The sequence below is a fragment of the Danio aesculapii genome, chromosome 23, assembly GCF_903798145.1.
Source record: "Danio aesculapii chromosome 23, fDanAes4.1, whole genome shotgun sequence".
Classification (NCBI taxonomy): domain Eukaryota; kingdom Metazoa; phylum Chordata; class Actinopteri; order Cypriniformes; family Danionidae; genus Danio; species Danio aesculapii.
The window spans coordinates 34,203,957-34,224,144 of record NC_079457.1 but is presented as its reverse complement, the minus strand read 5'-3'; the positions used below and the strand labels follow the sequence as shown (position 1 = coordinate 34,224,144).

The window sequence follows — 20,188 nt, the reverse complement described above, 5'->3', positions numbered from 1 at the left end:
AGTTTTACATATTTAGATATATTTTTCTGGAATCGTAAAATTCACCTAGTTAAACTCTAGGAATTTTAATACGACAGTACATTGGGAAAGTGTGCGGTCCAGATAAGAAGAATGCTGCAGAGGCCACCTGCTGCCCGAATGGGGAGACCTGGTGATGAGAAGACATATGGACTAGCCCTGAGAAGGGGGAGTGCTCATATGAAAAGATAGCAGGGAGGGAAGACACAAGCCCGCCTAAGAGAGGGGACTACATTGTGGCTGAGTAAGCATATGGCATCGCCAGTGGGGATCACACATAGCAGGCACTTTTACCCAGAATGCTGGCTGACCAGAGGGCATGCCAACAACATAACGGGCCATTACCTGACTCCTCCGCTGAGTCAGATACTGGGGACCTCGGAGGAATCTCTGCAGAGTTCGCCAAGTGGGGAACTCAACTGACAGTGAGAAAGAGCACATAGCTCTGTGTTAGAGAGAAAGGCGCAGCAAGCGTTTTACAACACCTAACCAAATTTCCTCATTCATCGGGGTTTCCCAGCACACATGAGGAAATCAACTTTACTCAAGATTAAAAAAATCTCGCAAATGTATTAGGTGCCACCCAGCCCGCAGCTCTACAATGTCTGTTAGAGAGGCGCTGCGTGTTAACGCCCAAAAGGATGCGTGCTCTGAGTGGAGTGCGCTCTCACTCCTGGGGGACACTGCTCGCCCTGAGTCTGATAAGCGAGGGGGATGGCATCCACTGTTCAGTGGGTTTGTTCCAACCTCAGTTTGGATACAGCACTTCCCTTGCCAATCACCATAACAGATAAAATGCTGCTCAGAGGATCTAAAGCTCTGAGTACAGTCCGTATAATACGCAAAGCACGAACAGGACACAGCAATAAAGGGACTGGGTTCTGCCTCCCCCATGGGCAGCACTTGCAGGTTCACTACATAGCTAAAAAGAATGCTGTAGGAACCTAGGACACCTAGGTGGGCCGGGGTCTCATAAAAGAGGAAAAACATACGAGTGGGTTGGCCCAAAACGCTGTCACATTTCGCTGACCGAAAATGCCTCCAGATACCTGCTCATTTGACTGATGCCAACACGGCCAGCAGAGCTGTCTACCTGGACAGAAATCTTAAAGATACTGAGTTGAGTGGATCGAGCAAGCCTCTCCTAAGAGAGATCTCCAAGTGGGTATGAGAGGGGAACAGGATAGAATTAATATCCACGTCTCGTGCCTCTGTGACCTGGAGGTGATGTTTTCCCAGTGTTCCATTATTGCTGCATCCTCAGAGTGGGGATGATCATAACACCAACCCCTCAGTGTGGAGGGGACAGCCTTAGCTCCAACCAACTGAAGGAGGATAACATCACACTGAACTGGCATGTTCGGGGTCCTTCTTGGGGAAAAGTATACCACACAGCAAATAAACTCCACTTCTAGGTGTAGACATGCCTCATAGACGGTGCTCTAGCCTGATTGATGGTGTTAATCACCTAATCGGTAGGTCACCTAAGTCCTCTGCACACCATCTATGGACCATACGTGAGGTTGCATAGATCTGGGCGCTGGTGCCAAATGGTACCTGTCCCAGAGAAGAAGCTTCTTCCAGGGGATGTGCCAGGGTGGGGCCATCACGAGGAGAGTTGAAATACAGGTCCGCTTGAGTCAGGGAGGTGCAATAAACAGACCTGTTCCTCGTCCTGTTTAACTCAGCGGCTACCCCCGTGGGGTTGATATAAGCCAATGTCGCCATGCTGTCCATCCTGACCAGCATGTGTTTTTCCTCCAGCACAGTTAAAAAACGGTGCAGCGTGAGATACATTGCCAACAGCTCCAGGCGATTAAAATGTCAATGCAACCAGGTTCCTACCACAGACCCACAGCTGCATGCCCACAACACCTGGCCCCCCAGCGCAAGTGGAATCATGCGTCAAAACAATGACATGCCTGGACACTTGTTTTAGATGCACACAGGCCTGTAGAAATGCAGGGTCCGTCTAGAGGTTGAGGGTGCTGCTACACAGCGGAGTGACAGGCACCCGGTGCGCGCTCACATGAAGCCAATGCAGAAGCGGTCTCATATGGGGCACCCGAGCGAAGAGATGGCAGCTGCATATGCCATATGCTCCAGGAGCCTCTGAAATAATATTGGTGGGACCAGTTCCCAAGGACGAATGCACCAGAGGATACGCTTCTGCATAAGCATTCTGAACAGTAGCTTGTGAAGACAGTGGTTCAAAATGCGCAGATCAAGGATTGGCCGTAGCCCACCGCTCTTTTTGGGTACGATGAAGTATGGGCTAAAAACCCGCTCTCCATCTTGGCTGGAGGGACCGGCTCGATTGTATCCTTCGCCAGGAGGACTGAAATCTCCTCTCGTAAGACAGGGGAGGACACAGGGCTGCCCCTGGAGAAATACATGCTCGTGAACTTGGGAGGCTGTTTCGTGAATTGAATCGCGTAGCTGAGTCTGATCGCGCAAAATGAGTCAATGCGACCCACGCTAACCAGGTAGGCAGAGCCCTCGCTAGTGGCATCATCGGCATGAGCGCCACCAGTGGTGGGGCAGCGCGGAGTGGGAGGGTTGATCCGGGGAGTGCAGGGGGGAGCGGCTGGGAGTCTGAGAGAAGGGAGACCGTCCTCCCACACTTCGCAAGCCACTGACGAAGTGCACTAATCCTGTGAACTGGAAGGCATAGCGTTCCAGACTGACAGTGTTCGGGCTGTCACATCCAGTGAAAGAAAAAAAGGCTTCTTTGGAGTTTGATGGCGTTTTTAAGCACCGTTGGAGGAAGTGCCGGGGAAAAAGCAAGTTCCCTCTTCTCCAGATGGCCCATCACAGGGACGCTTCATGGTCCATTTACCAGACTTAGCGGCGCCCTGGGGTGAGAAGCGCTGGTTGCCTGCGAGGTGCTCGACACTGCCGCTTGCCCGGAAGCGCAGGAGCAGTGGATTGTTCGGCGGGGGGGGTTTTACGTTCCCGCCGATATATTACTCTGCCCATCGCATCCAACTGCATCGCTGTGAATTCCTGGGTGAATTCACCGACGGTGTCGCCAAACAGGCCAGCCTGGGACATGGGCGAGTAAAGAAAGCGAACTTTGTCAACTTCGCGCATATCTGCCAGGCTTAGCCAGAGATGGTGCTTCTGGACCACTAATGTTGTGCATGCTGATGCTGCCAACTCATTGGCATTTCATTGGCCCAATTGTATCCTCCAGATGATTGGATTCTGATGAAATCCCCCATGGTGGAAGTTTCCACATAGCATTGAAGTTCCCCTCCCGAAGAAGAACTGATTCCTGTAAGATGCCAGTGACAGACAAGTCTCTGCACTGATCTTGTGGGCCAGCCTGAACAGCTGCCAGTGACCTATACACACCTGCAGCTTCTCCATGATGGACAACCAGTGTTCTACAGCCTCCGGTGCCTAGACTGCATCTCTGTACAGTAAGCTTGGCAAGGGGAGAAATGGTCGTGCCCAACTGAGCCTGGTTTCGCTCGAGGTTTGTTCCTTCACTTTCGTTAATTGGTGAAGTTTGTTTCTTGCCACTGTCGCTACTGACTTGGTTGGTTTGGGACTTGTGGAGCTGAGCATTTGGATGGATTTGCTCTTCAGTGTTTGGACTTTCAGGAATGAAATTTAATCTACACTGAACTAATCTAAACTGAACTTCAACTTTGAAAACTGGACTGACACAGTTTCAATTTACTAGAATTTCTATGTTAAGTTGCTTTGACACAATCTACATTGTAAAAGTGCTATAGAAATAAAGATTAATTGATTTCATTGTTCCAGAGTGATGGGTGCCTCAGGGTAAGAAGAAAGGGGGATGAAGTATTGCACCCATCATGCTTATTGTCTATAATACGAGCCTGTGGAGGCAGTGTTGTAATCTAGAAATGCATCATGTGGTCAGGTCTACTTTAGATTCAGCAGCATTATGTGCCCAAAGATGGAGGTCTGCTGACTACCTGAATATACTGAATGATCAGGTAATTCCATCAATGGATTTTTTTCTTCCCTGAAGGCATGGGCATACTTTAAGAGTTGAAGGATATTAAGAGTTATAAAAAGAAACCGAAGAATAAGAAAATGTGCAGTATCACTCACTGTCTTTGCTGTGAACGATCTGGAAGTTCTTCACTGAGGCCTGCGTGACTCGACCGGAGAAATTGAGCACATATGATGCCGTGTCGTCATTCCAAACAGGAGTTTTGTTGTGAAGTTCAATCAGGTTGTCCATCTGTCTGTTCTGGTAGCGCACAAGTATAGTGTCGTTCTCCTGAAAGAAAAAGAAAAAAAGGTATGCTCCTCTAATTTTTAAATCTAGTACTTTTTCCTTTTTCTGTAAAAAGTCAAGTTTCTTACCATTATGATCATTAAAGATTTTATTAGTACATATTAATATAAACGTTTCTTCAATGGCTTTAAAGGGATAGTTCACTCGATATTATATTCTGTCATCATTTACTTTTCCTTTACTTGTTCAAAACCTGTTTCTTTCTTTTGTTGGATGCAAAAAGAGAAATTTTGAAGAAAACTGGACACTAGTAACCATTGTCTTCCATATTATTTGTTTTTTCCTACTATAAATGTCATTCTTTATCAGTTATTAGCTTTATTAAAAACATCTTCTTTTCATTCATTCATTCATTCATTTTCTACTCAGCATAGTCCCTTTATTAATCGGAGGTCGCTACAGTGGAATAAACCACCAACTTATCCAGCATATGTTTTTACACAGCGCATAACCTTCCAGCTGCAACCCATCACTGGAAAACATCCATGCACACTTGTTTACACACATACACTATGGATGATTTAGCCTTCCAAATTCACCAATACCACATGTCTTTGGATTTGTTGGGGAAACCAGAGCACCCGGAGGAAACTCACGTGAGGAGAACATGCAAACTACATACAGAAATGCCAACTGACCCAGCCAAGGCTCGAACCAGTGACCTTCTTGCTGTGAGGACATCATGCTTCCCACTGCAACACCGTGACACCAAATTCCTCTTTTGTGTTCAACAGAATAAAGAAACTCATTACCTACCACTTGAGGATGAATAAATAGTAATTTTTATTTTAAATTTTTGGTGAACTATCGCTTTTTAAATGGTTATGCATTATTAAATAATAATAATAATAATAATAATAATAATAATAATAATAATAATAATAATAATGTTTTAATAAGTTAGCAAAATTTTATAATTGCATGATGCTGGCTTTACAGACATGCATAATAATTTGGCCCTGTAATCACTTTTGTAAAAAAAAAAACAATAATAATAAAACATTACAGTTTATAGTGTTTTATTGGCATCAGTGTTTTTTTTTTCAGCTTTAACTTCAGTGATTTTTTGATAGATATGTATTTGAAGGAGCACATTTTGCCAATAAGCCTATGCTGTGATTTTACCAACACAATCCAAACCAATTTCAAGAGGAAACGTAACTATTTAACATTTTGTCAGGGTAATTCATGCAAATTCTTAAAATTTCATTTGTAAAAAAATATACAATTTCAAAACAATCCTAAACCAAACAGGGTTCATTGGAAGATGAGAAAATCATACTAAAGTGTACAAATGAGATCGTACAAATTACATTTATCACAAAAAATATTTATTATTTAAAAAATTTAAATTTTTGCTAATTAGTAAATTTTTTTACATTTTGTAGCTAATTAGTATATTTATTTGCAATCTGCGTTGACCTTTTATAAGTTGGCCTTATATATATATATATATATATATATATATATATATATATATATATATATATATATATATATATATATATATATATATATATATATATATATATATATATATATATATTAGTTAAAGTCAGAATTATTAGCCCCCCTGTTTATTTTTACCCTAATTTCTGTTTAATGGAGTTTTTTTCAACACATTTCTAATCATAATATCAAAAAAATATATAATAAAAAATAGCTTAAAGGGACTAATAATTTTGACCTTAAAATGGATTTAAAAAAATATTAAAACTGCTTTTATTCTAGCCGAAATAAAACAAATAAGACTTTTTCCAAAACAAAAAAATATTATCTTGCTCTGTTAAACATCATTTGGGAAATACTTAAAAAATAAAAACAAGGGGACTTTCAAAGAGGTTTCAAAAATTCCAAGGTGGCTAATAATTCTGACTTAAACTGTACACACACACGCGCACACACACACGCACGCACGCACGCACGCACGCACGCACACACACACACACATATATATACACATATATATACACACACATATATATATATATATATATATATATATATATATATATATATATATATATATATATATATATATATATATATATATATACTGTATATATATCATACATTTTCATACAAATCGAGTATTTATACTACAACCCCAAACCCCAAAAAGTTGGGACAGTATGGGAAATGCCAATATCCCTGTATTCATTGGTCCGGAGCACACGACTTCCATTTCTCCCCAAAAATACCTTAAATACTTATTTATCTGACCACAGTACACATTTTCACTGTGTGATGGTCCATCCAAGGAGCCACTGAGCCCAGAGAAGTGGACTCGACTGTGCTTCCGGACATTATTAACATAGGGCTTCTTTTAGGTACAGTACAGTTTTAACTGGGATCTGTGGATGTAACAATGTATTGTGGTGCTTGACAAAAGTTTGCCAAAGCAGTCCTGAGCCAATGGTGATCTCGCTTATAGACGAATGACGATTATTGATGCAGTGCTGACTAAGGGATCAGAAATCATAGTTATTCAGCATAGGATTGCGCCCTTGTCCTTTACGCAATAAAATTCCTCCATATTCCCTGAATCTTTTAATTATGTTATGCACTGTTGACTGTGAAATGTCCAAATGTACTTTCTTTTTTATTTGCTTTTTCCATACTGTCTCAACCTTTTTCTAATTTGGGGTTGTAGTCAGTAGTTGTAATATACTTGCTGTTACATATCAGAATTCAAATATACAGCAGTAACTCACAGTTCGTGGACGTATCGGCACTCGCTCATTTTCATCATCCATGCCCGGGATGACCACTGACATTTTTCTGGGCCCTTTAAACCCCAATACATTTGTCTCCTGCACACAAATACAAGCATCTATTTTAAAACAGACTGTCCATTTACCTCCATGTAAACTGTTGTGCAGTAGAAGTGAAAACTCACATAAATGATAGCCACTAGCTCCTGCCTGGCGTTAGACATGTCTCTGAGGGCGCGGTCAGGGTTGAGGCCGTTGTCAAACACTGTGAATTTTGTACCCATAAGATTGGACCTGAAAGGAATATAAAAAAAAGTTTGGTTGCTCAGTAATAATGCATAGCTGGGTAATTAATCGATTAAATGCAATCTGGATTAAGTAATCAGATTACAAAAATCAAGTACTGTACTTGTAACTTTGTAACTAGAGTGAACTACTTTGGAAACTAAACATAATTAAAATAAGACTACAGTTACTTTTTATGGATAACATGATTTAGGGGTGCATATATTGGAAAAAAAAAAAAATATATATATATATATATATACACAGATACAGCATCTGGTCACTTGGAGTACAGACAATAGTTTGCTACTTAACACCACCAGGACTAAGGAGCTCATTGTGAACTTCAGGGAGGGACGAGTAGGGTCACATGATCCCATTCACATCACTGGGATGGCAGTTGAGCCTGTCTTATCCTTCAAGTTCCTGGGAACCAACATCTTAAAGGACTTGTCCTGGTGTCCACCAACACCTCCAGCCTAGTCACGAGGTCTCATCGGCGTCTCTTTCTCTTAAGACAACTTAAGACGAACCAGCTGTCCTTAGCCATCTTGGTGAACTTCTATCAATGCGCAATAGAGCGCATCCTGACCAACTGCATCCCAGTCTGGTATGGAAGCTGCTTTATTGCTGAGCATAAGGCACTGCAGTGGGTGGTAAAAACTGCCCAACGCATCACAGGGACCCAACTTTTAGCCATAGAGGACATCTAAAAGAAACACTGTCTGCGCCGAGCACAAAGTAATTTAAGGACTCCTCTCACCCTGCTCACATTCTGTTTTCTATTCTGTCTTCCGGCAGGTGCTTCAGACTCCCTCGGACAAAAACCAGAAGACTGAGGGTGCACTCACACTACGCTATCTGAACCATGCCCAGTTTCCCTGTTCGTTTGAGAAGTGTGAGTGTTCTGAATCAGGCTCAGGCGCGGTTCAGTTGGCCCGGTTGAAAGAGGTGTGCCAGAGGGCTTAGACGCAGTACGCTTGTAGTGTGAATGGAAAGCACGCCTGAGCCAAAATCTAAAGATGAGACGTAACATTTTAGGGACTGATTCATATGGATTTATTAATCATTCTTACTTTTCAATGAACGCGAACTGTCATAGTTTATTAAAGACGCAAACCCCTCACTGCATGTCAGCTGCACCTTTAGCAAACCTCCTAATACCTGCAGCACAAGGACTTTTATGATTATTTATGAGCGTCAAAAGTGGCTGATCTGTTCGGTGAAATATTTAACTGTGTGCCACTGAATATCAAACAACTAAAATTATATAACAATAGAAATCACCACAGTGCTGAGTGAGAGCGTTTCGCTTCTGTTAAACTGAGCGTGCTTTGGCTCGGATGCAATGTGAGTGCAGGTCGTCGGGGCAGAGGGGAGGGGGTACAAGCGTGATTCAGCACGGTTCAAGGCAACTGCACATAGTGTGAATATGCCCTAAGGAACAGCTTTTTTTCCCAGAGCTGTCTCATTTTTGAACTCCCCCCACTGATTCTTTGCCTTCTCATATGCTCTCCTTATATTCCCCATAATCATTGCACTACTTAATATTTGCACATTTAAAATTGCACATTCATCGCATTACATTGCATTGATTCATTGTGAATTGTACATACCCACTGTACATATACATTTGTAATTATGTTCATATCTATCTGCATACCTCTTATTATTAATAGCAACCTGCACATATATGCATCTATCAGAAATCTCTGTTCATAGCTAATACAATCTGTATATAATGTTCATAGTACATCCATCTGTAAATATTATCTAAAGTTTTTCTATAAGTGCACTTGATACCTTTTACCTATATCCTGCACTTGCAGCTATTGCACTCCTGATTAGACCTAAACTTAATTTCGTTGCTTTGTACTTGTACACTTGTACATGTGTAATGACAATAGTTGAATCTAATCTAATCTAAAAAATGTAGCAATGTGACTACAATTACCTTAATTTCCTTTATTTAGTCAGGAGATCACATTGAGATGGTACTGTCTCTTCTTCAAGTGCTTTAAAATCATAAAACAGGAAGAGCTAGACAAAATTATAAATAGCTCTAAATCAGCTACGTGTATATTGGACCCAATTCCAACAAAGTTACTGAAAGAATTGCTACCTGTTATAGGAGAACCTCTTCTTAACATTATCAACTCTTCTTTATCTTTAAGCCATGTTCCAAATCCTTACAAGTTAGCTGTTATTAAACCTATTATTAAGAAACCACAACTGGAACCCAGCAACTTAGCTAATTATAGGCCTATTTCAAACCTTCCATTTATATCTAAAATACTAGAAAAAGTTGTTTCTGCTCAATTATGCTCCTTTCTGCAGACCAACAATGTTTTTGAAGTGTTTCAGTCAGGTTTCAGAGCTCATCACAGTACAGAAACTGCATTAGTGAAAATAACCAACGATTTACTCTTAGCTGCTGACCAAGGGTGCATCTCGCTATTAGTTCTACTCGATCTTAGTGCGGCATTTGACACCATTGACCATGGTATCCTTATTAATCACTTAAAGTCTGCAGGTGTCCAGGGACATGCCCTACAATGGTTTAAGTCATACTTATCTGACCGTTACCAGTTTGTGAATATTAATGGACAGCCTTCACAAATCAGCCCAGTAAAATACAGGGTGCCTCAAGGATCAGTTTTAGACCCTTTGCTGTTTACAATATACATGCTACCCCTGGGAGACATTATTAGAAGACATGGGATCAGCTTTCACTGCTATGCAGATGATACTCAATTATATATTTCAACTAAACCTGACGAGACGTCTAATCTGTCCAAGCTAACTGAGTGTATTAAAGATGTTAAAGACTGGATGACCAACAATTATCTTCTCTTAAACTCAGACAAAACAGAATTATTACTTATTGGGCCTAAATCCTGTACACAGCAGATCTCACAACTCGACCTACAATTAGAGGGATACAAAGTTAGCGTTAGCTCTACTATAAAAGATCTGGGTGTCATATTAGACAGCAATTTAACTTTTAAAAATCATATATCCCATGTCACAAAAACTGCTTTCTTTCATCTGAGAAATATCGCTAAGTTACGAAGTATGCTATCCATCTCAGATGCAGAAAAGCTAGTCCATGCTTTTATGACTTCTAGGCTGGACTACTGTAATGCACTGTTTGCTGGCTGCCCAGCATCCTCTATTAACAAACTTCAATTAGTACAAAATGCAGCTGCCAGAGTTCTTACCAGGTCTAGAAAATTTGATCACATCACCCCAATTTTATCCTCCTTACACTGGCTGCCTGTTAAGTTTCGTATTGAATTTAAAATGTTGCTTCTTACATATAAAGCTTTAAATAATCTAGCTCCTGTTTATCTAACCAATCTTCTGTCTCGCTACAATCCAACTCGCTCTTTAAGGTCTCAAAACTCAGGGCTTCTGGTAGTACCTAGAATAGCAAAGTCGAGTAAAGGAGGTCGAGCCTTCTCATTTATGGCTCCTAAACTCTGGAATACCCTGATAACGTCCGAGGCTCAGACACACTCTCCCAATTCAAAACTAGATTAAATACCTATCTGTTCAGTAAAGCATACACCTAGTGCACCACTTAGGGGGCTTCCACACAGGTTATGCATCTTGTTGATATACACTGTGAACATCAGCTACGCTAATTATTTTCTTTATTCTCCATTTCCACCTGGGGATACTCTTCCCGAGGCCCTCAGACTATGCAGAGTCACTGATTCGATCCATGACCAACGACGAGATGATCCCAAGGTTTTTTATATCCTGGACCTGGCCGAATCCTGAGCAGCTACTGTGATGGTCATGGAAGAGTGGAGAACATGAGACTGATTCCTGTGACAGAGACAGACGAGTCTTCGCTGAGGCCAGCTTCCAGCCTCCGCCACTGAGACTGCAGCTCTGCACAAGACGTTTGGCCAGCGGAGAAATTAAAATGGTCGTGCCCAACTGAGCCTGGTTTCTCTCAAGGTTTTTTTTTTTTCTTCACTTCCGCCTTTAGTGAAGTTTTTTTTTTCCCTCTCCGCTGTCGCCACTGGCTTGCATGGTTCGGGATCTGTAGAGCTGCGCATCGTTGGATTTGCTCTTCAGTATTTGGATTCTCAGTAGTGATTATTAAACCACACTGAACTGAGCTAAACTGAACTGAACTTAAACACTACAAACTGAACTACACTGTTCCTATTTACTGTTACCTTTTATGTGAAGCTGCTTTGACACAATCTACATTGTATAAGCGCTATACAAATAAAGGTGAATTGAATTGAATTGAATTGAATTGAATTAAGACCTGGTCAAGATGACTTAATATCTCTGTTTGGAAATAATTTGTAATGTTAGATCGATTGGGATGATTCTGCAGTGACTGCAGTGCAGTCTTTACATTTTTTGGTGTCCTCCAACACATTTTACTTGTTGTCTGTGCTATTTGCAGTGCATTTCTGTATGTGCATGCGCTGTGAGTATTTTCATGCACATGTTTAGTCAGAGACTGATGATGAATTAATGTTTACTATTTGCATCTCCATAAAATCTAATAAACAAAATATAAAATTTGTGGGGTCCCCCGACACAGTTTTTTTTAATTGTCTGTGCTATTTGCAGTGCATATCTATATTTGTATATACAATTGAAATAAAGTTTTATCATTTCAAGAGTCTAACAGTATTCAAGTACTGTAAGTGAATGATAAAAATAAAAAAAACTCAATAAAATTAATCATAGTTAAGTTCACAAATGGTACAATTTATTATACCTGAATGCTTTTAAAATCATTATACAATAACAGGCATAAAAACACATGCAAATGATAAATTAAAATGCAAACTCAACATTGCATATATCCTGCATATATCCTTAAGCCCTAACATGATTACTTATTATTTGCACAGTAGCAGTAAACTGTTCATAATTCAATGATTTTGCTGATTTTTTTCTTTTTTTTTAAATAAACCTGCTGCCTATAAATGTTCAAGATGTTGCATGTTTGCAATATAGCTATTGCTTGATGTGTTGCATTGATTGCGTTTTTAGATAAAAAAATTGGATAGCTGTAAATTTTATGGAGTTTTTTAAGTGCGTATCATTTTAATTAAAATAGTCTAAAACCAAAAGTTGTGATGTTGTGTTATTCTGGGTTACTATCAGGAGACACAGTAAGGTATATACATTTTTGTATTTTTGAATATCATCTGTCCATCATTGCAGTTGCAATTTGCAAAAAAGAGAGACGCTGTTGAGGCTTTTAATGCTTTTAAAGAATTAAAGGTGCAGTATGTAAGTTTGTTGTATTGTAGTGGTTAAACTAGGTATTGCATTCCGGGATCAAAACAAATGCAAACGTAGGTTGCCAGATTGACGACCAACAGGAGCAAGTCTGACGATCGAGCCTAAAGCCTGATTTAAACCGTGTTCTAACTAAAAGCAACGGCATGCAATAGAAGAAATATTTTCCATATTAAAAGATGTTTTTGTTCTAACCAACACCTCAAATTTGTATATGATTAAAGGCATCTATTTCTTGCAGCTGAACAACAGAAATCTGACAATGATCACCTCAGGTACACCTCATGTGCTTTATTCAGTGTTAAATGCTAATTAAATGTGTTTGAAATTTAACTTTAGAACTGTGACTCAAAACCAGGGCTTAATTTGTGCCGAAAACATGCCGAATCCGGATCCGGCACCTCTAAAATCTGATCCGGCACCTCATTTTACCGATCCCCCTCCTCAACCCTTTTCCCACATCCGCTGTTCACTTTCGCTTTCTTCTGCGACTCCCCAACCCTCTTCACTGTCGTCCTTGACACCTCTGTCCCGCTTTCGCCTGCAACACCCACCCCCTCCCCACTTTGGTACGAGACACCTCTCCATCCTCGGGTAACATGCCGGATCCTTACAAATTAAGCACTGCTTAAAACCAACACATAGTGATTCAGCATGTACATTTAATAATGTTAAAGAGGTTTAATATGTATCAATTAGATTAAAAACCTTATCATTTTGTGAGTGAGTGCAAATGATGTGCTTCTGAATGACTGTATTTAAATTTCTGTCATGTTTTGTCTGGTGCAAAGAGTCAAACTCTTCATCACTGCAAATCTCATCACTTAGCTTGTTGTTAGGACACGGGGTTACAATGTAACCTGCTCACCTAATGTTTACGTTTTTAATATTTATATTATTTGCTAATTAATAACCTCATGTATAACTCTGAATCCGCATCTAATTTCGGAGTCTGCTACTGTCCACCGGAGGTGGCATTTCAATCACAGACGCATGCTTTGAGAGTTTTCCTGACTGAGTGAATGAAATATGTGGTGCTCCAACAAGACAACCTGGGGTGCTAAATTATAAATGAGTAAGCAGGTAAGCATTGGACAGGTTAAAAGTACCAAAACAAAGACAGCTTTCCGGCATGTAACAGACATTTTCAAAGCAGAATATCTGACATTCACATTGTTTTTCCAGATAAACAAGAATGTTCACTTAGCATGTTTCTTAAATATCTGCAAACATATTAAGGTATTTTTATGCTTTAGAAGAGTCAAAAACTTACACAGCACCTTTAATATATTTTTCTTTGAACCCATATAAGTCATTGGTGTAATAAATTACAAATACGCAAATTATTGTAATTGAGTAGGTTTTCTCTGGAATTGTACTTCACTGAGTAGTTTTAAAAATGTGTACTTTTAATTTTCCTTAAGTAAATTTTAGTGCTGTATCAGTACTTTTTACTTTTTGCTTCAACCTGCAGTCTCTACTTTATTTTTTTCTTGTCTGTGGTGATTGGCTAAATTAGAATAATCAGTCTGTAATTCCTGTCCAATCAAATCGCATCATACAGAACAACCTGAAGACACAATATCGTTACAGGCAATGACCAAGAAGCTGACTGCATGTTACTGATGAGAAGATGACAGATTCCTACTGTATGATGACTGGAATATCCTTGAATAATATCTAAATGCACTACAGAATGTTACTTTTACACACAAACACACACATTGCATGTAAACGCTTTAATCTTTTACAGTATAATAGTTACTACTCACTACTCTTGAGTGCTTTTAAAAGGGTTACTTTTCACTCATACTTTGAGTAATGTTTACAACAGATACTTTTACTCTACTTGAGCATGATTTTTCATTATTCTTTTCACCACTGTCGAAAACAGAACATTATTCTACTTCAGAATGTGACATGAAATATGCGTTAGCTCAAAAGTAATCTAAATGTAATCCAATAATAGATTACATAACCATAAATGTGTAATCTAATTAGATTAAAAGGCTGACTACACATTTTGTTATGTAATTTGTAATCAGTAACTGAGTAAGTCAGTAAGTCATCTACCCAGGTCTGGAAGCAAGTTACCTTAACTTTCCAATAAAGTTATCTCCACCCCGTGACAGATCAGTGGCATCTATGGAAATCAAATAATTCGATGTCGCACTCTTTTTTCTTTTTCGACCAGCCAATAGGAAACCTGCAGAATAGGGTGAAACGGGAAAGAGTCATCAATTTGTGATTTTCATTTCAAAATATGTATATGCCACTTGTAGTTTGACTTCAGTTACCTTCTTTTCATTGTCTAAATGGAGGTAATATGTAGGGTAGAAGCCTCTGTCCATCCCACGCTTGTCTCGCGTCACTTTGCACTTAATGGTGGTTCCCTGAGGTGCAGGTTGAAGAACAAACTCCTCAAGATCATCAAACTCAATCTCTGGAGATGGAGGTCTCTCCTCCTGTCATATGAGGAAACACACTGATCAGATCATACAAAGTTAAAAGACATACATTATGTCCCATTACTGGCACTCAGAAGGATTTTGCAGGTGAAATCCAGTCATTGAAATAGAAATCCGCATGGCTTTGAGATTTGTGTAAAGGTAATAAATCAAAATGAGGGTTGTTTTTGTCCAAGAAATTTGGGGGCTTGGGGTGTGACAGTTGCGGAAATCATGCTAAGTGGAGGGGTGGGGCATGGACGCATTGGAGGGAAAGGGAGGGGCAGTGGCTCTAGCCACTGGGCCGCACCCCATGTGCACGGCCCTGCGCGGCGACCTGAGTGCGATTCTCGGCTCAAGGTCCTTGGCCGATCCTTCCCCTCTCTCTTCTTCACATGCTTTTTTGTATGTACTGTAAATCTTCACTGTCCTGTCATTAAAGGTGAAAACCCCTAAAAAAATTATTAAATAATAAATAAATAAATAAACTACAACTGTCTGCTTACTAGCTCACAGAAATCTGCAATTTGCTCTGATTGGTCAACTGTCTTAGTGTGTTCTAATTTGCTCATACTGTGCATGTTGAAGGAAACACTACACACAAGGGTGCAAATAATAGTATATTAGGGTTGATAAGAGTTACACATTCTACCACCTGTTTGATATGGTTTTAAAATGTAAATGCACAGCTAGAGTTTTAAAACCAACGATAAACTTCCAGTAAAAGCTTAATCGGACTATTTTCAGTTTCACAAGTTTGTTTTTACAGCTTTTGTGTTTCATTACAACACATTCAGTTAAATAGACTTAAGCATTCATTTAGTCGTTCAGGCGTAAAACGAGATGAAATACGGTTGTAATCACTAGCGCCGTCATTAGCAACAGGCTAGCAAAAACTTTGGCAAAAATTTGGCAAAAACTTGCTGGGTTGAAATGGAATTTAATGCAGTGCTTCTTGTCCAATCTGAGACCCACTTTATATCGTATATCTGACAGGCTTTTTTAAAGAAATCAGATCTTAAATGTGACAAGTTTGTAATGGAAAGACAGTTCACCGGAAGCCCGTGGCCTGGCTGAAAATTAAAAGTCCGTATCTATATAGCCCATTATCGAAAAAAAAAAAAAATAAATAAATAAATGTATTTATATAATAAAATAAATAAATGTCCCTTTACATTGAATTTTGTATGTTGTAACTTTGCAGATGTCGTTTATGCTTAAATAACAACATTGCACACCACACAGTTAGTACAATCTGAAATAAAAACCATATGCCCCTTTAAATCTGCATAAAACTATAAAATATATTTTAAATTTAACAATACACAATTAACATTAGCTAAAATGCAGTCAGTTAGTGGATAATGATTGGCAAACAAGTGCTGGTTATCGAAAAGTTCAGTTACAGAAATTGTATTAGAATCTATTTAGTGTAAAAACAGACAAACAAACAAACAAAAACAACAAACAAAGAAACACACATTAATCTGCTCAATGTGCTATTGAAATTAAAAGATGATGTACAGTTCCTTTTCTTGTCTTTGTATAAATTTTAATGCTGATCCTGCAATGTTTAAAATGAAAACATGAATGGAACCAAATCTATTAAAATCTATGTAAAAAATATATAACAATGAAATTGCTGCGTAATAAAAAAATGATAGAATTTTTACAACACATTCTGTCAAAATAACATACAATGAGAAAGTCATTTTAAAAATCTGCTAAAACTGTTCTTTGTGATCTCATTTCTATGAAAGCCTGTTCTTGCCTCTGATCTTTTTAAAAAGAGTTATTACGACTTATCTCAGAATTAAGTAATACAAACTCAGAATTCTGAGAAATAAAGTCAGAATTCTAAGAAATAATCAGTTGCATGACGTAAAGTCAGAATTCTGAGATAAAAAGTCACAATTACGAGTAATAAATTCAGAATTTGTATCTCACAATTCTGACTTCATAACTCACAATTTGGACTTTATAACTTGCAATTGTGATTTTTAATCTAAGAATTCTGACTTTTCTCTCACAATTGCGAGTTTATATAACATAATTGACAGAAAAAAAGTCATAATTCTAAGGTAAAAGTTGCAATTGCGAGTTATAAACACAGAGTTGTGAGTTATAAAGTATTTCTTATTATGGAGACTGATCATAAATACAGTGTAAAATACACTTTCTTCAGCTTTTTTCTCAGAATTCTGACTTTATTTTTAGAATTGTCAGTTCCTTTTAGGGCTGCACCATATTGGAAAAAATCTGACAATGCGATATTTTGTTTTTCTGCAATATATATTGCAATATGAATATAATTTCACAAGATTGTTTGAATACACTACAGACAATTTTAGCTTACCCAATTCACCTGTATGTCTTTGAACTTGTTGGGGAAAACCAAAGCACCCAGTGAAAACCCACGCAAATGCGCGGAGAACATGCAAACTCCACACAAAAATGCCAACTGACCCAGCCAAGGCTCGAACCAGCGACTTTCTTGTGAGGCGACAGCACTACATACTGTGCCACCGCATCCTCCATGCTTTATGGTTTTCCAGAGAGTCAATCAGAAGTGTCAGTACTTTATGGTTTTCTGGATAAGTACTTTATGGTTTTCCGGAGAGTCAATCAGTATTCAGGAACAGAAATGGAATAATAAAATGTAAAATAAAACTGTATAGTCTTCATTTAAATTAATAATTCATTGATTTTTTTCATTAAAGTTACAAATGTTGTACATCATTGTGCTGAATGCTTTACACTGTTTTAAAATGCCTTTAAAACACATGCAAATGACAAAGTTTCATTCTCTTATGGTTATACGTTGCAACGACTCCACAAATCTCATGTATTCTCAACTGTTGATCAATTATAATACCAACTCAACATCGCATAACCTGAGATTCAACTATTGCGGACACAGACATTGCGATATGTAAATGCTGAAACAATGTATTGTGCAGCCCTAGTTTATATCTTGCAATTCTGAGAAAAAAGTTAAAAGAGACGGGAACAGGCTTCCATACATTTCCTCAGTTTAGCAGAGTCTGACCTTTTTACTTTTCTTTCCTTTGCCTTTCTTCTTTTTGGACCCTTCTGCATCCTCGTCATCACTTTCATCAGATTTAGCAGCATCTACATGTGAAATTAATAAATTAAAAAAACATTTATAGGGATAATTATATGCTATAATACTCAACCTTTTTTTCAAAAGTTGCAAACAAACAAAGACAGTATTTTGGACTTACTCTTCTTCTTGTTATTCTTGTCCTTGTCTTTACTGTTCTTTTCTTTTTTCTTCTCTTTGTCTCCTTCAGCGTTAAACATGGAGGTGGAGGTGGCAGATTTCTTTTGCTCTTGCTGGGTTTAGTTTCTGGTTCACTTTCCTCACTGTCCGACTTGGTGGCTGCAGCTAATATTTACAAATTGAGCAATTGCTTGAAATTATTAAATACATTTAAAAACACCATAATCAAAATACACACAATTAATTAGCCATATATATATATATATATATATATATATATATATATATATATATATATATATATATATATATATATATATATATAATTATTATTATTATTATATTTTTTTTTTTTACATTTTAATGACTCCAGGTCATATTTAATCCCAAAATAAATAAAGAAAAAAATATATGAAATATATAGCATAACTTTACTGTATATTGCAATTACATTTGCAGCTGTAGTTTCGTTTTGTATTTTTACAATTTTTATTGGTAATGCTTTAAAATAATTGTCACGGATTGGCCAGGCTCTTCCACCAGCATCACGCAAAGATCACCATCACCTGAGTATTAACCACACACAGCTGCACCCAATCACTTATAGTCACTACATAAGCACACACCTCACTTCACTCAGGGTCCGGTCTCGTTCCTACGAAGCGGACTCTGAGTGAACACCTCCTGGTAATCACTAGCCTTCGATCTCAGTATCTTGCACTTATCTGCTTTCTGTCTCTCCTAGTTTGTCCAGTGTTCCCGGTATCCTGTCTGCCTTGTGTTTATCGTCAGTCTGTCTTCCCCGCAAGCCCTCTGGTGTGTGCATTCGGTCCTCCTCAGTATCAGTCATCCAACCTGCCGCAACGGATCATCAGACCAACCTAACTCCACTCACTTCTCCTCCGTTCTCCTTGTGTGCTTATATGTTGTAAATAAACATCGTTGATAATTCACTCACCTCCTTTGTCCGTCTGCTTCCCATAACAGAAGACCGGACCTCTACAATCAACAGCATGAGCACTCACGATCCCATTCAAGAGTTGGTGGACTCACTGAAGAGAGTGTTATTGTCATCTACTCCACTTCCCGAAGCAGCACCGAGCACTTCTTCTCCGTCCACCCACTCATCCAGTCCCATGGCTCGACCAGCGCCCTACTCTGGCGGGGCGGAGGAGTGCAATGGATTTCTTTTACAATGTTCTCTAATATTCACCATGCAACCTGAGTTATATCCCACAGATCGGTCCAAAATCGCGTTCATCATCTCCCTTCTCTCTGGATCGGCTCTTCGGTGGGCAGAAACCATCTGGCAACAGTCTGGGCCGGTAACCAGCTCCATTCAAGCTTTCATCAAGTACTTTAAGGAGGTTTTTGGTCGCGCAGATGCAGAATTAGCAGCTGGAGAACAGTTATACCATCTCAAACAGGGAGCCATGTCCACTCAGGATTATGCGCTCCGGTTCCGTACTCTGGCTGCTGCTAGCGGATGGAATGAGCGATCTCTCCTCACCACCTACCGGTTTGGACTGGAGCCCAGCTTCCGACTACAGCTAGCAGCCCTCGACGATACCATGGGGTTGGAGAAATTCATCCAACAATCCCTCCGCTGTTCAGATCGTCTGAGGGCCTACCAGCACGATCTTCCACCTGTACCCCAAGCACTCCTCCGTTCGCCAGAGCCAGCAGTCCCTCCAGAACCTGAACCAATGATCGTGGAATCTGGTAGACTCACCATCACTGAGCGACAGAGGAGGCTGACCCGGGGTCTATGTATGTACTGTGGTGCCGAAGGACATGTCAGGCTGGACTGTCCCATTCGTCCAGCACGTCCCTTGGTGAGTGTGTTCAGTTCTCCCATTGAAAAAATGCATCCTCTCACCACCAATGTCCAGTTAACTACCCCTTCTGTATCTGTTTC

At 39.3% G+C, this 20,188-nt stretch overlaps 1 protein-coding gene across 1 annotated transcript in view; it reads right to left on the bottom strand.

The window, feature by feature from the left end:
• Positions 1 to 20,188, bottom strand: part of tulp1a (TUB like protein 1a) — a 74,304-nt gene that overhangs the window by 7,539 nt on the left and 46,577 nt on the right. The window contains 8 exon segments of the mRNA XM_056450021.1: positions 4,108 to 4,279; positions 7,012 to 7,110; positions 7,197 to 7,305; positions 14,674 to 14,784; positions 14,875 to 15,044; positions 18,076 to 18,158; positions 18,272 to 18,370; positions 18,373 to 18,429. Coding sequence (XP_056305996.1) covers positions 4,108 to 4,279; positions 7,012 to 7,110; positions 7,197 to 7,305; positions 14,674 to 14,784; positions 14,875 to 15,044; positions 18,076 to 18,158; positions 18,272 to 18,370; positions 18,373 to 18,429 — 900 coding nt within the window.